Source organism: Mustela nigripes, chromosome 1 (assembly GCF_022355385.1).
Source record: "Mustela nigripes isolate SB6536 chromosome 1, MUSNIG.SB6536, whole genome shotgun sequence".
NCBI classification, from domain to species: Eukaryota; Metazoa; Chordata; class Mammalia; order Carnivora; family Mustelidae; genus Mustela; species Mustela nigripes.
In genome coordinates, this window is record NC_081557.1 from 266,065,116 (window position 1) to 266,078,752 (window position 13,637).

The 13,637-nt window shown below is 47.5% G+C and overlaps 1 protein-coding gene across 6 annotated transcripts in view; it reads left to right on the forward strand.

The window, feature by feature from the left end:
* The window catches only part of FRAS1 (Fraser extracellular matrix complex subunit 1), a 420,039-nt gene that overhangs the window by 319,475 nt on the left and 86,927 nt on the right, over window positions 1-13,637 (forward strand). For all 6 annotated transcript variants that reach the window (XM_059385668.1, XM_059385660.1, XM_059385681.1 and 3 more), the window contains 7 exons: window positions 2,603-2,751; window positions 2,927-3,086; window positions 4,645-4,783; window positions 8,429-8,619; window positions 9,596-9,749; window positions 10,929-11,192; window positions 13,021-13,209. In XM_059385668.1, the coding sequence (XP_059241651.1) occupies window positions 2,603-2,751; window positions 2,927-3,086; window positions 4,645-4,783; window positions 8,429-8,619; window positions 9,596-9,749; window positions 10,929-11,192; window positions 13,021-13,209 (1,246 nt within the window). The remainder of the gene's footprint in view (window positions 1-2,602; window positions 2,752-2,926; window positions 3,087-4,644; window positions 4,784-8,428; window positions 8,620-9,595; window positions 9,750-10,928; window positions 11,193-13,020; window positions 13,210-13,637) is intronic.

Sequence of the window (13,637 nt, forward strand, 5' to 3'; positions counted from 1 at the left end):
GAGAGAATTTTTTAAACTAGAAACAAAAAGTGCTAACTGTAAAGAAAAGATTGATAAACTTGACTATATTAAAATTAAATTTCTATTCCCCCAAACACATCAGAAATACAAAAAACAGACAAGTTACAAATTGGAAACAGATATTTGAAATACATATAACCAAAAACAACAAAGAAAATACAAAAAAGTCTGCAGATCAAGAAGAAAAAATAACCCAGTAGAAGAGTGAACAAGACACAGTAATAGGAATTTCAGAAGAGAAATCCATAGGGCCAATAAATATAAAAAGAGATAATCACTTTTTTAGGCATCACGGGAAGCAAAAAACACTATATACCATATCATACCAATTCAACTGGCAGAAATTTCAAAGTCTGAAAGTACCAAATGTTGGAGAGGAAATGGATCTGCAGAAGATTCTTTGCTGATGGAAGAGTCAACTTAACAAACCATTTTGGGAAAGAATTTGGCATTTTCCTGTGAGGAAGAGCAATCGTATACCGTCACCATTCCACCCCTAGATTCCTCTCCAAGAGAAAGTTTCATATGTATACCAAACGACATGCCCAAGAAAATTCAGAGCAACAGTGTTTGTAGTAGCCAAAATACTGAATCTAGACAAATGTCCATCGACAGGGTAATATAACCCGTGATGCACTTCCTCTGTGGGACACAGAGATGAACTGTTGCTGCGTATAATGATATCGATGGATCTCAGCGGTCCACTACTGAGTAAAAAGGAAAGTAGGTCCCACAAGGAGAAAGTCTAACTAACTCTCTTTTCATAAGTTTTTGGAAAACAACTAAAAATACTTTGTAGTAATATATCAAATAATATCAAGGAATTTCAAGGAAATGAGAAATAAAACCCAGGGTCATGGGAGGCCCAAGGACACGGTAAAGGAGGAACACACACATAATTGTTAATTATCAGTGTTCTAGTCCTTGTGTTGAATGGTGGGTCAACAGATGTATAAGCAATAAAAAGAAAATGAAAAAATCAATGCAAAAGGGGTAAGAACGTTGGAAAATTACAGGAGGACACGTCTACATTCTTATGAGAGTTTATGTATCCATCATATCTTAGATATGCCGAAGTAGTAATTTTATTTAATTATAAAAATAATTAACAATTATTTTCTGAAATTATGCTGGCATTTTCAGAAGAAAAAAAACCGAGGTGATTTCGCACTTTTTCAAACCAAGCAGTCATTTGAGATTTGAAACATTAAAATAAATCGGCCTGACATTGAAATAGCATTTTTTTTTTTTTTTGGCCAAATTTGCCAATGTGGAATTTTGAAGCTATTCATTCTAATCAAGAGGCAGGAGCTCTGTCCTTGTAATTCATCACCTTCTCGCAAGATAATACCTTGGAACTCTTAGCTGTCTTTTAAAATTCTCTCTCAGAGGGTACTCATAGTAATTCTAGGAAATAGTATGTTGGAGGTCTGCCTATTGTATTTGATAACCCATGTGGAAAAATAGAGAACCTTCTAAAGTATTAATTTAAGGGAAATTTTCTGAAGTTTGGCAGCTTTGATGAATTTGAGTTTCCTCCCTTAATTGTGTCAGGTGATGTAAGGAGATATGGAAAATTCTGTGACCTTGCAGTGAGGCTCTGACCTGTCGATTTAAAAAGGCCCCTAGAGGTAGAAGCAAAAACTGACTAACATCCTCTGCCCCAGATCACCTGGTGTCTATGCTGAGCACATTCCTGATCCATACTTCAACCAGTTTTACAACGTAAGCATGGGAGTTTGCATTTCAAAGTATGTTCACAGCCAACTGCTCTAAAAGACAATGACTCAGGGAAGCTCTCCAAGAAGATGTTGCCAGCCTCCTAGATATTTCCACAATATCCTTAAAGAAAGAGGAAATTGTTCATTAAGACATACAGCTGTTCGTGGAGAAACACAGAAAGCCAATTTTATTTCTTAATAAGCCTTGCAGAAGGAAAGGAAAATGGTTAAGATTGGTCATCTTGAGGGTTGAGTATCTGTGGGTTCCATCCTGATAAAATGAAATCCGTAAGATTTCCTAAATTCGTCTGTTATGCTAAAATTTTTCCCATGTCAAATATTACTTATAGTGAGTCACTGGCAAAGCTAAATGACTTCCCTTCTTCTCTTTCACACACTTTTCTTTCTCATTGTATTACATGGTATGTTGGAGTTTTATCTGTTTCTCTAAAAAGTAAACCATCCTTTGAAACTCGGAAGGAAGCCTACCACTGTGTTTATGGGATGGAGACTTACGTCTCCGACCATGTTTTATTCTTCACTAGATTCATGTCATAAAAGCACAACCCTGTGGAGCTCCTACAGTAGCAATAGGGCATCTCTTTGTTTTATGTCCCATGCCTAAAGTGCATTTCCTCACTGTTTTCTTGAGCTACTCTTGAAAGAAGACATTATCCAAGAGGTATTTTACAAAGAATAAATAATGGGATTTTCATGCACTTTGAAATGGCGTTGCTTTACCACAAAGGGAAAGAGACCTTTTCAGTTGGCAGAGAAGTAAGCACCCATGACTTTACCTCCTGGACGTATTTATTCCTACAAGTGTGTGTTCATGTCTTGCCTCATGTCTGCCCAATTAGGATGATTCTTCCCCCGATTCAGAGATCTGGATTCAGTTAAGTTCCCTGCCCACGTATGGTGCTCTCTTCAGAGTGTCTGGACCTGAGGTGGAGGAGCTCTCAGAGGTCTCCAACTTCACGATGGAAGACGTCAACAACCAGAAAATTAGGTATATAACCACTGTGTATTATTGACAGAGTTTGTAAAAACTGTATTAAAATATTTAAGCAACTGACCGGTAGTCCCTTGAAAGACTAAATTGCCACATTTTTAAACAGAGATGCAGCCGTCTTACGTGGCTTGTCCCAGAGCTCGTTCATTTGACTCAGCCCTCCCCTGTGCAGGTACTCGGCTGTGTCGGAGACTGACGGTCTGGTTACTGATGGCTTCCATTTCTCTGTCTCCGATACGGACCGCAACCGTCTGGACAATCAGATGTTTACCGTCACCATCACGCCTGTTCAGAACCCGCCTCCAGTCCTTGCGTTTGCTGACCTCATCACGGTAAACAGTTCTCAGAGCAGTGGGCAGTGAGTGCTGTGCAGAGATGAAATCTGTTCTGTTGTGAATACAGGATTTCTACCTGAATCGGCTGCCAAGTTCTTCCTGCAAAGTGTCTAGGCAATTGTGTCGAGATACGCATGGTTTTCAGTCATGAGTTTTTCAGAAAGTATGAGAAAATATATGCAGAAGATCAAATAATTGTATTTACATTATTTAGTCAAAAAAAATTCATGTGCTAGACATAAATGCTAAGTGTGTGTAGTATTTTGTATACTATACTAGGTACATATAGTAATGGAAGTAAAATTATAAATGGAATATATCTTTCAGGAGTTAAAAATCTAATGCTTCTGAGCACTAAAATATGAGGAGATGGACAATGTCCCCAAGTCACTTTTTAAGCTAATATTTATTACTGTAAAGCTTATTTCTAGTTCCCAGTGGTGGGGAGGGAGGGGGCCATAAGATATGTCCCGTTCATGAGGTTACGCAGACTGAGTTCAAATGCTGCTTCTGCTATTGACTAGCTGAGTGACCCTGGACCAACGATATAATCTTTCTTAGCCCCAATTTCATCTTTAAACTGCAACTATTCCTGTTATCTAAAGGATTGCTCTGATTGTTAACAAAATACCATTTTAAACCGCCAGTACATACCAACACATGGTAGGGATTCCATAAGAGTTAATTCAGTCTCCTTGTCCTGCTCTGTGTACATACCACATGCCAAAAACTCAAAGAGTTTTTCTGGTTTTGCCAAGCAACTAAAAATCCGTAAAACTGACTTGTTTCCAAATGGTTCTGCTATTGCATAGCCTGGAAACCCATTTGGCTCTTCTCCATCGCCAGAGTCAGGGTGAGCTTCCGCTCTGTACCTCATAGATCTTCCTACATCTGGCCACGCATTGTTCAGAGGGAAAGGCTCAGGTGCCCCAACAGGCCAGCAGAAGCACCAGGATCAGGTCACGGGGTTAGCATACAAAGCAGGGCCCTAAAGGAAAAAAGTTAGGTCCAGCAAGTGCTTTTACTAAGATGGATTCATTTTCCTCCTTAATCTTAAGGTTAGCACTCACTTTGGGGTGTGGGGAGGAAGCCCTTTCCTCCTGCGTCCCTATCAGCACATACCCTAAGGGGGTGAGCCAGACGTTCCTGCTGGGTGGGGGCGCCTGCAGGACAGTCACCCTCCCGGCACACGAGGGAGGACGCCCGGACGGTGGTCCCCGGGCTGCAGGCTTTGGAACCACGGGAGGGAAGCGAGGCAGCCGTGCCGCCGCGCTGGGCTCAGGCGGGGGTCAGAACGGGCCAGAGCCCCTTCGTAACCAGGTCCGTCAGGGAGGCAAGCACAGCTCTGAGGGGAGACACAGGAGCCCGGTGGCCGAGTGCAGCTCTGCGCGGCCCGGGGCCAGCACGCCCCCCCCCCCGCCCCGTCTGCAGAGGCTTCGCCTCCTCCGGGCAGCGGAACCGGTGCTGGGAGGCCCCCCCAGGCAGCACGTTCCGGTCCTGCTCTTTGCGCGGCAGTTGGGTGCCGCCGGGGGCTGCAGGATCTCTTCTTTCGCAGGTCGAGGAGGGAGGGCGAGCCCCCCTCTCCTTCCCGCACTTCTTCGCCGCCGCCGACCGGGACGGCCTCCTCCGGAGCGACGCGGTCATTACGCTGAGCGCGCTGCCCCGCTACGGCTGCATCGAGAACGCGGGCACAGGTAGGCCGTGGCCGGGCGGCCGAGTCGCTCCTGACCTGGCGACAAGGGAGGGGGGGGGGGCAGCTGCCTCCAGTCCAAGCTGGACGCGGGGGCGGAGGAGGAGCAGATCCATTTCCAAGACACAGGAGGGAGGGAGGTTCAGGCACTCGGGGTCTCCTGAGCGCTTCCTGTGTGCCAGGCGCAGGGCTGTAACGGGACACGAAAGGAACAGACACCCCCACCTGCCTGTGGCCACAGACCCTGGGGGGCGGGGGACAGATAAGAAGCCGAACGAAGGAGAGGATCGGATGAGATGTAGGAGGCCCCTCGGTGCTGCGAGACAAGACAGCGGCGTGGGGGTCGGGAGCGCCAGCAACAGGGAGAGGAAGGACCCATGGCCTCGGAGCCCAGGGTCAAGGACATAAGGATGCCTGTCCTTCCCCTGCAAGGCGGCCGCAGCTCGCCTGAGCCCCTGCTCCGGGTTCAGCTCCTTCGAAGGCTGTGACATGGATTGGAAGGCCTGCTTGTCCGTCTGTGACCCCTCCACAGCCCCCCGCTCCACCATCTGCCCTGGACCCCCGCGGCTCTTGCTGCGTGTCGCAGGGAAGGAGAGGCGAGACGGCGTGTCCTGTCCCCGGCCCCCCGAGACCGCGGTGACTGGCAGTTGAGACAGGTCCTGGCAGGTCACCGGCGGCTGCCTCAGCGGTGAGATCTCCGCGGGCCGGTGCGTGGCTCTAATTGGCGTGTCACTAGCAGCTCCCGCAGAGAGGCCCTGGACTGAGCGTGTCTGGGGCCAGCATGAGGCCTGGGGTTGGAGCCTCGTCTCCTGGAATCCACTTAGCGGCGGCTGCATTTTCCTCCGGAAAACTGCGGGTCCTTCCCCCGATCTTGCCTTTCATTGCGGGCACTCGGGGTTGTTTATCGCCGACTTAGATCTGTCTCAACACGTGTTTGTGCCAGAGACGGAGGATAAGAAGGTGAGGAAGACACAGCCCTGCCTGGAGAGGGAGACGGAGAGGAAGACCAGCAAATGCCAGGAAATCAAACGTGCTGGCCCAGGGCAAGGGCCAAGCCCTGAGGAGGTACACAGCGCAGACCAGTGAATTCCGTGGGAGCAGGCTGAATGGCTGTTGGAAGGGACGGGTTCGTGAGAGGCTCACGGCGGGCAGAGGAAGGGCACGCACGAAGGTGGGGAGACCCGTCTCTCCCTCTTTTCTCTCCAGGATTTTGGTTTTTTTTTTAAAGCCTCCCCACGTGCTTTGATGTTAACCTGGACTGCCTACAGGGGAGTATTTCCCTGGCCTAGAAGTCAAACTTCTGCCAAGATCCAGCTCTCTAAACAGTGATTCTCAAACTCTCGTGGGTACTCGACTCAGCTGGAGGCTTGTGAAAACACAGTGTCCTGAGTGGCAGCCCCAGAGCACCCCTGGGCAGAGGCTGGGGGGCCCCTGCGTTTGCATGTCCCCCAGCTCATAGGCGATGCCATAGCTGCTGGCCTGGGGACCGTATTTGGAGAATCACTGCTCTGCGTCAGTATGAGCCTGGGAGTAAGAAAAAGGCGCTCAGGTGGCGGTGGGAAGGGCTGGGGGTGCAGATGATGATCCCAAGACACTTTACGGGCTCCGGCCCTCTCTCCAGGGTGTTCAGCCCCGAGCCTGTTTTGTGTGTCTGAAACCGGCTCTCCAGATTCAGAACCCAGCAGTTCTGCAGAATGCCTTTTGGAAACTATTACAAGGAGCAGCTTTAACTTCTTACCAGCAAGCCAGGAAGAAACAGAATAATTCTGTTGTGAGGCGGGAAAGGAACAGCACGCGCTCTACGGTCGGTTAGGACCAGCGCAAACAGAATAGACCCTCGAGGGTCTCGAGGGCGTGCGTCACCGGTTCCCGCACGACGCGGTAGTAGATGTTCCGGATGAGAGCCTGCGTGCATCAGGAATGGTTTAATTTTCACGCAGTGTACTCTGCTGAAGGGTGCGGGGAAGCACTAATGACAACGAGTTACGTGAGAAAGCAGAAGGTGCAGTTTTGAAACTGGGAAGGCTGGTGCTTAAAGCTTCGGTGACAGATTCGCTTGTTGAATGGCTTGTTTTCCAATGACAGGAAGTGAGTCATTTCTCTCTGGGAGTTTATTTTTAGGCATCATTTAGTTTATTAACCCAAGTAAACAAGCCACATTTTTCATATTTGCTGTCGGTCAGTGTAAAGGGAAAATAAAAATTCGAAGGAATGACAGCACTCTGTCCTGGAAACACTGACCTGTGTGTGCTGGGGACTGTCCGGTCACAGCTCGCTCAGACTCCTCCATGCTCCTGGTGTCAAGAGGAACGGAACCCGATGGGTAAAATCTAACACATTTCATGTTGAAGAAAAAACACTTGTCCTGAGTTCTTATTTCAAACAAATTGTAAGTAATACTTTTTCAGTCCTAGCCTTTCTGTTGGAAGGTTAACCAAAAAAATGACACTGTCTACAATTTAGGAAGTCAATGGCTTTTTGATTTATGACCTGATCTTTGCAAAGAGCCGTGGAAGAGACAAAGAGAAAGCATTGTTGCTTTCAGAAATTCTATACACACTTTTCTTTGTTGATATGTATCCAGGGGATGTTTGAAGATACAGGGGTTTCTTTTTCTCCTCTCTTCAGAGGAAAATGTGGTAACAACTTAAAATCAATCAATTAGAGAGACTCAGACCAAGGAAGAGACAAGCCATCCATCATTTAGACAGTGTTTACTCTTCCCCTTGGCCTTTTCCGGGTTTGGCTGGGGTTGGGTTGAAAAGAAGAGTTAACCAGAACCAGCTCGATGTCCGGAGCTCGGCACGGAGCTTGAGCATCTCAGTGCTTGGACGGCCGTGGATGGTCTCGGAGCATCGCAGCAGCCCTGGTGTGCCGTCCCGGGGGCTGAGCTCTGACCCATGGGGAGGTTTCCTTAAGGAACTGAGGTCAAATGAAAGCACGCTTGTTGAGGTATCTCTTAGATCAAGTATACAGTTAATCTTCTCCTACATAGAGGAGGATTCCTAGGGCGCCTGGGTGGTTCGTTTGTTTAGCGCCTGCCTTCGGCTCAGACCATGATCCCAGGCTCCTGGGATCAAGCCCTGCATTGGGCTCTCTGCTCAGCAGGAACCTGCTTCTCCCTCTCCCTTTCCAGCTGCTTGTGTTCCCTCTCTCGCTTTGCTCTCGGTCAAATAAGTAAATAAAATCTCTCTAAAAAAAAAAGAAGGAGGAAGAGGAGGCTTCCTCTCGCGTGTGTGCGAGGCAGGGCGGTTTGGAAACTGAGCAGAGCTTCAGGTGGCACCTTGCATTTGTGCTGCTACTCGTCTGAGGACTTACTTTATCACAGATTTCTAACAAAACAACCGCGGATTCTTTTTTTAAATTCTTGCTATATACAGTAACGCTCTGAGTGCTTCCATGCGTCTTATCTCATTTGGTTCCCTGTCGAAACAGCCGGCAGGCGTACCCCTGTGAGGATGAGAAATAGTAGGGAAACTGGAATTTGACCCCGAATCTTCCATTTCGAGCCTTCCGTTCTTCCCATCCTCCATTGTTATCCTCCAGTGTATTTTGTCTTTTGCTGATAATGCTGTCATGTTTTCTAGTTCCGCCTAGTGAGCAAGCACGGGTGGATCAAGGTAAAACTTCTCTCTTGATGTTGACGCAGGTGATCGTTTTGGCCCTGGAACTACCAGTGACCTAGAGGCGTCATTCCCTATTCAAGATGTCCTGGAAAACTACATTTACTACTTCCAGAGCGTTCATGAAAGCATTGAGCCAACGCATGATATTTTTAGTTTTTATGTAACCGATGGACACAGTCGCTCAGAAGTCCACAGCATCAATATCACCATTGAGGTAAAGACTTCGAAGTTGGAACACGGGGCCTCTGACAAAAATGTCCCAGCATTAGCTAGCCTTCCATGAGCTCAAAAACAAGATCCCATTTAACCTTCAGTTTTCAAGGTCAGTTTAAAAATACAACCCTGACCTTGCGGACACTTGTAGAATTAAGGCTAGCATTTGGAGAGGGTCTGATTTGGAAATCTGAATTTCCACTTCGGGGTAAAATTTGTTCATTCTGTGTGAAAACGGTTTGTGAGGGTCAGACAGAGAAACAGTGTCAGTCTCATATTTAGCTGAAAACCAACATATACCTGTTATCCCCTGAAACTATTGTATTTAGTCACATGCATACTTGCCTTTTCTTACTTTTGATGCATGTATTTGTTAAATTGTAACATCAGAGAAACATGTTCCTCGATGCTGTCTTTGTTCTCACTTGAGCAGCTGGAGAGCTTGCTCTGCCAGCCCGGGGAGACGGAGATAGAGAAGGTAAAAGACAGCAATGGAATCCCCTCTCTCCTAGGAAAGGAACCTTCCGAGGTGGTCCAGGCGGCTGGCACGAGGTCAGGGAGACAGTTTTAGGAACCCACGCCTTTAGATACGGTGCTGTCCTACAGTACTATGATACTCTTGGGGTTTTCTAGGACAGTTTTGATTTCAAACAATGTGCTCTTTTATCCTCAAAATATACTCATACTTCTCTAGCCACATGTCCAGATTTTTGGTCCAAAAAGCGCCATCACTGTCCCCGTGGAAAATATCTTGAAGATTTCTGTAGAACGTCCATTTCCTTTCAAGGGGACATTTTGCTGGTGTGACTTGCTCCTCTTTCAAACAAACCGTTTTGACGGGGAATTGCAGATGGTGACCATTAAATACTATTTTGAGAGTGAAAGTTGGTGTGACAATGGTGCTTTCGCTGACTAAGATGCATTTTCTTTCCTAAACCAATATCCGCGTGAGACCTGATATTTTATGCTTTCATCAGAGGAAGAACGACGAGCCTCCCAGGGTGACCTTGCGGCCCCTCGGCGTGCAGCTGAGCTCCGGAGTGGTGATAAGCAATTCTTCCCTGAGCCTGCAGGACCTGGACACTCCGGATAATGAGCTGGTTTTTGTATTGACAAAAAAGCCTGACCACGGTAGGACCAACTGCATGGCAAGCTTCTTAATCCAGAAGGCTGTTAGGACTTTAGAATAAAACAGATTTCTGTTGGTTTTTCCTCCGCTTTGCCTGTGCATAGCCCATTCTTTGCATCAGAGTATAATCAGATTCACAGCTAGCCAATATTCTTTGGGGTCACCGTGGACACCAGTGGCTCTAAAAAAGTCTGAATCCCAGGTAATTGGTGTCTCGGAAATTCAATTTCAGCTGTTTTCTTGCTCTCTTATATAACCTCGGGCAAGACAGGTTTCGAGTTCTGTTCTCAGAGCAGGCTTCCTTACTGAATGGTCCCCGGCCACCTCATGCGAGCAACAGGGTGGCCCCTTGCTATTAATTGCACAAGTGTTCACATCAGGCTAGAGGTGAGCTGGATGTCTTTATGAACTTGATCCTTTTGCAAAGAAAGCACTTTTCCTGATTAAACCAGAGGAAAAAACCACCATGGGAATCTTTTACCTACTTCTTTTCTAAGTGCCGTCCCTCTGGTGTTCGCCAAAGCTCTGGAACTTTCATCTCCCGGGGGGTACGTTAGTGTATCATAACCCCGTGGTCTTTTAGAGATGAAGTTTCACTGTCGATGGAAGGTTAATAGAAGAGTCTGTTGGTCATTGCGTTTTATCTTCCTTCACTTTTACTTACTTTAATGAAGCACTTTAACTGTCCCATCATGATACACATGACCCTTGAAAACAGAAAAATATGCTCCCACCCAAAGATGTCTAGTGTCCTTCTGAATTTAAAAGGAATTCAAAACAGTCCCTTCTCCCCTGCCAGGTGCCCTAGAGGGAAAGCAGCAGAAGTGCGCCCTTTGCAGATGGGGAAAATAAGGTGTAGTTAATGCAGTGACTTTGAGTTCATGGAGGGAGACTTGATCTCTAAGCCACTGTATTACCACATGAATTTTGTCTCCTTAAGAGATTTTTGAACAGGAAAGGTTGCATCTTATCTTCTTTATTTGTAGATGAGGCCGCAGGGCAGCCCCCTGTGCCTCTACAGAAAATTCTCAGTCATTGGTCATTTATGTGTGTGTGTCACCAAGAGCCTGTGAGGTGCTGGACAGTCTACCCAGGCTCATGCTAGCTGGGAAAGCGGCCATTCTTTGGTGCCGTATGTATTCTACTGTTGTTTCCTTGCTTTTCTTTACTCTCTTCCTCAGGCCGTCTGCTCTGGAGGGAAACTGCTTCTGAGCCTCTGGAGAATGGAAGGGTTTTAACTCCAGGCTCCTCCTTCACCTACCAGGATGTGCTGGCCGGGCTGGTCGGGTACATGCCTGCTGGCCCCGGGGTGGCAGTGGATGAGTTCCGGTTCTCCCTCTCGGACGGCCTCCACATGGCCACCGGGAGGCTGGAGATCTACATAGAGCTGCCTACAAGCGGCTCCCCCAACGTGGCCGTAAACCGAGGCCTTCAGCTCTCAGCAGGTACCGCGGGGATGCGAGAGAGCGGCTGCGGTCCCTCCGCTCCACTCGGTCCTTGTCAGTGCGCGGGCCAGCTCTGCGCCGGGTGTCCGTCCTTGTCAGTGCGCGGGCCAGCTCTGTGGCGGGTGTTAACGAGGCCTTCGAAGTCAGAGGGAACGGAGGTGGGGAGAGCTATTCTTTTAGGAACACAAGCGTTGTGAGTGACCAATGTTAATCTCTGTGTAACTGTCTGTGAATTTGAGAAGAGATTGAGAAGAGTTTAGAGCACTTCCAGGGCCCTTAAAACTTCAGTGTATCCAGCTACTCAGGCCAGGTTTCTTAGAACACGGCCCATACCCAGCAGCCCCACGGGATACAACGGCAACAGCAACAGAAGAAATCCAACACAGCTTTCAAGACGCTTATTTTCAAGTGGCAGGGGGCATGGGGGGTGCAATCCGGAAGCCATCATACACGGAAAGAGATTATAAAAATAACTGAGAGTCACTAGACGTGGTATCCTAGGGTATAAGACTCGCAAGTTTGCCTGTCTATAAGCAGCACCTGAAGGACCCGTGACATGTCAGTCTTGAACCAGTGGGCAGCTGGGAGTCACTTAGAGAGGGCGCCTTTTCCCCCCAGAACATCTGCATCCCACTGGGGTCCTATGTGTTTATCTACCCTTAGTTTCACATGTGTCTTGTAGTGAAAACTATACAGCATGATGGTATCTGAAAATTGGCAGATTCCCCAAGGTCCCCATTATCGATCTGAGATTTCCCTCTCGCCTATTGACAAGCCAGTCAGTCAGCCCGTCAGTGTTTCATGGGTGCTGATAGAAGACAAGAGACTCCTGGGTCAGAGACCACATTGTTACTCATGCACGATGGGCAGCATTGCCATCAGCAACTTTGTAGCGTTTCGCTCGGCACTCCAAGACTGGTGGAGACGATGCCGAAGGCCCGGATGGATGCCTTCACGTGCCGTGGGTGGGTGGGTGGGGGGGTGGTTACAGAAGAGGAACGCTGAGCTTGGGGGTCTCTCCCTGTGACAGTAACGATAAGCAAGCCTGATCTTTGTCCCAGAGGAAGATTATTACCTCATCCCTCGGGGATGCTTGCTGAGAATGGCCTGGGGAAGAACAGTTCGGCCTTGTGTCGTTGGCATTACCGGCAAGAACGCACAGGAGGCCCAGGGCTCAGCCAAACACTAGGATGTATGACACATGAATGACAAGCACCTACTTCACCTGATTTTACTATTTTTAATATGAGCTGGACAGGAAAGCAAGGGGCAAGGCCCTGAGAAGAGGTGATCACCACTTACTTGTGTCTCACCGCCGTCCCCAGCAACCTTCATAGCCTTCCAGGGCCCAGGACTCAGAGCCCCCTGTTTTATAATCTTGTAAACGTTGATTTTAACTATTAGGTTTGAGGTGGCAACAAGATACATTTATAAGTTTATGTAAATCTGTTGCTTATCATTTAATGAACCTCAAGAAGATGGTAAATAAGTTAGGTCCAAGAAGGTTTCACCAAAGATGTAGGAGTTGATACATCCGTCTAGAGAGGGGTAACTGCTAGGTCCCAGGAGCAGAGTGAGCACGGCACAGGGAGAGTGAAGTGGATCAGGAGAGAGAAGGGCTCTGATCTAAACCCAAGGGAGGATTAACAAATTGGGAGGTTGGGATTGTTTCACTTAGGGAAATTAAAATGTATGCAGTTGGAGATGGAGAAGCTCAAGCACCCAGTATTCACTTAAACCCAGGCAATGTGTGATCATTTCGTCTCTAGTCTCCTGAAATCACTTGACAATGATGGACAATGACCTCCTCTCTCCCACTCTCTTCCAGGGTCTGTAGCACGCATCACAGAGCAGCATTTGAGAGTGACAGATACCGATTCGGACGACCGGCAGGTGATGTACATCATGAAGGAGGATCCTGGCGTGGGGAGCCTGCAGATGGTGAAGAATGACAACCCCGAGCAAATCTCCGTGAAAGGCCCCATCCGGAGTTTCACCCAGGCCGACATCAGCCAAGGTCAGCCGGCTCTCCTGCACCTGCCCGGACTCAGAGTCCACCCACAGTAGCAAATGGGAGTTAAATGCCTGGTGCTTGTGGCAGTGAATTGCACTCTTTGTTTTGAATGAGAGCTGGTTATAGTTTCATTTATTCTTTCTTGTCTCCTCCAATTTTTGTTTAAAAAAAAAAAAAAAAAAGACTATCCTTGGCTAAAATGTGTTCATGCTTTGATATAGCGTTGATGAAATTTAGGGCTATTATGGAGAGAAAAAAATCATTTTGACTTGCTATGATGCTAAAAAGTGTGTGAGAGAGAAAGGGAAAAGGGAGTGAATTGGGATGGATTAAGGTGGAAATTATGCCTGCCTTAGGTGAGCGATCTACATCTCTCTTCAGCTCCCCAAAGAGCGCAAGTTAATGAACTAAGCCAAATGGAAGGGCGTAAA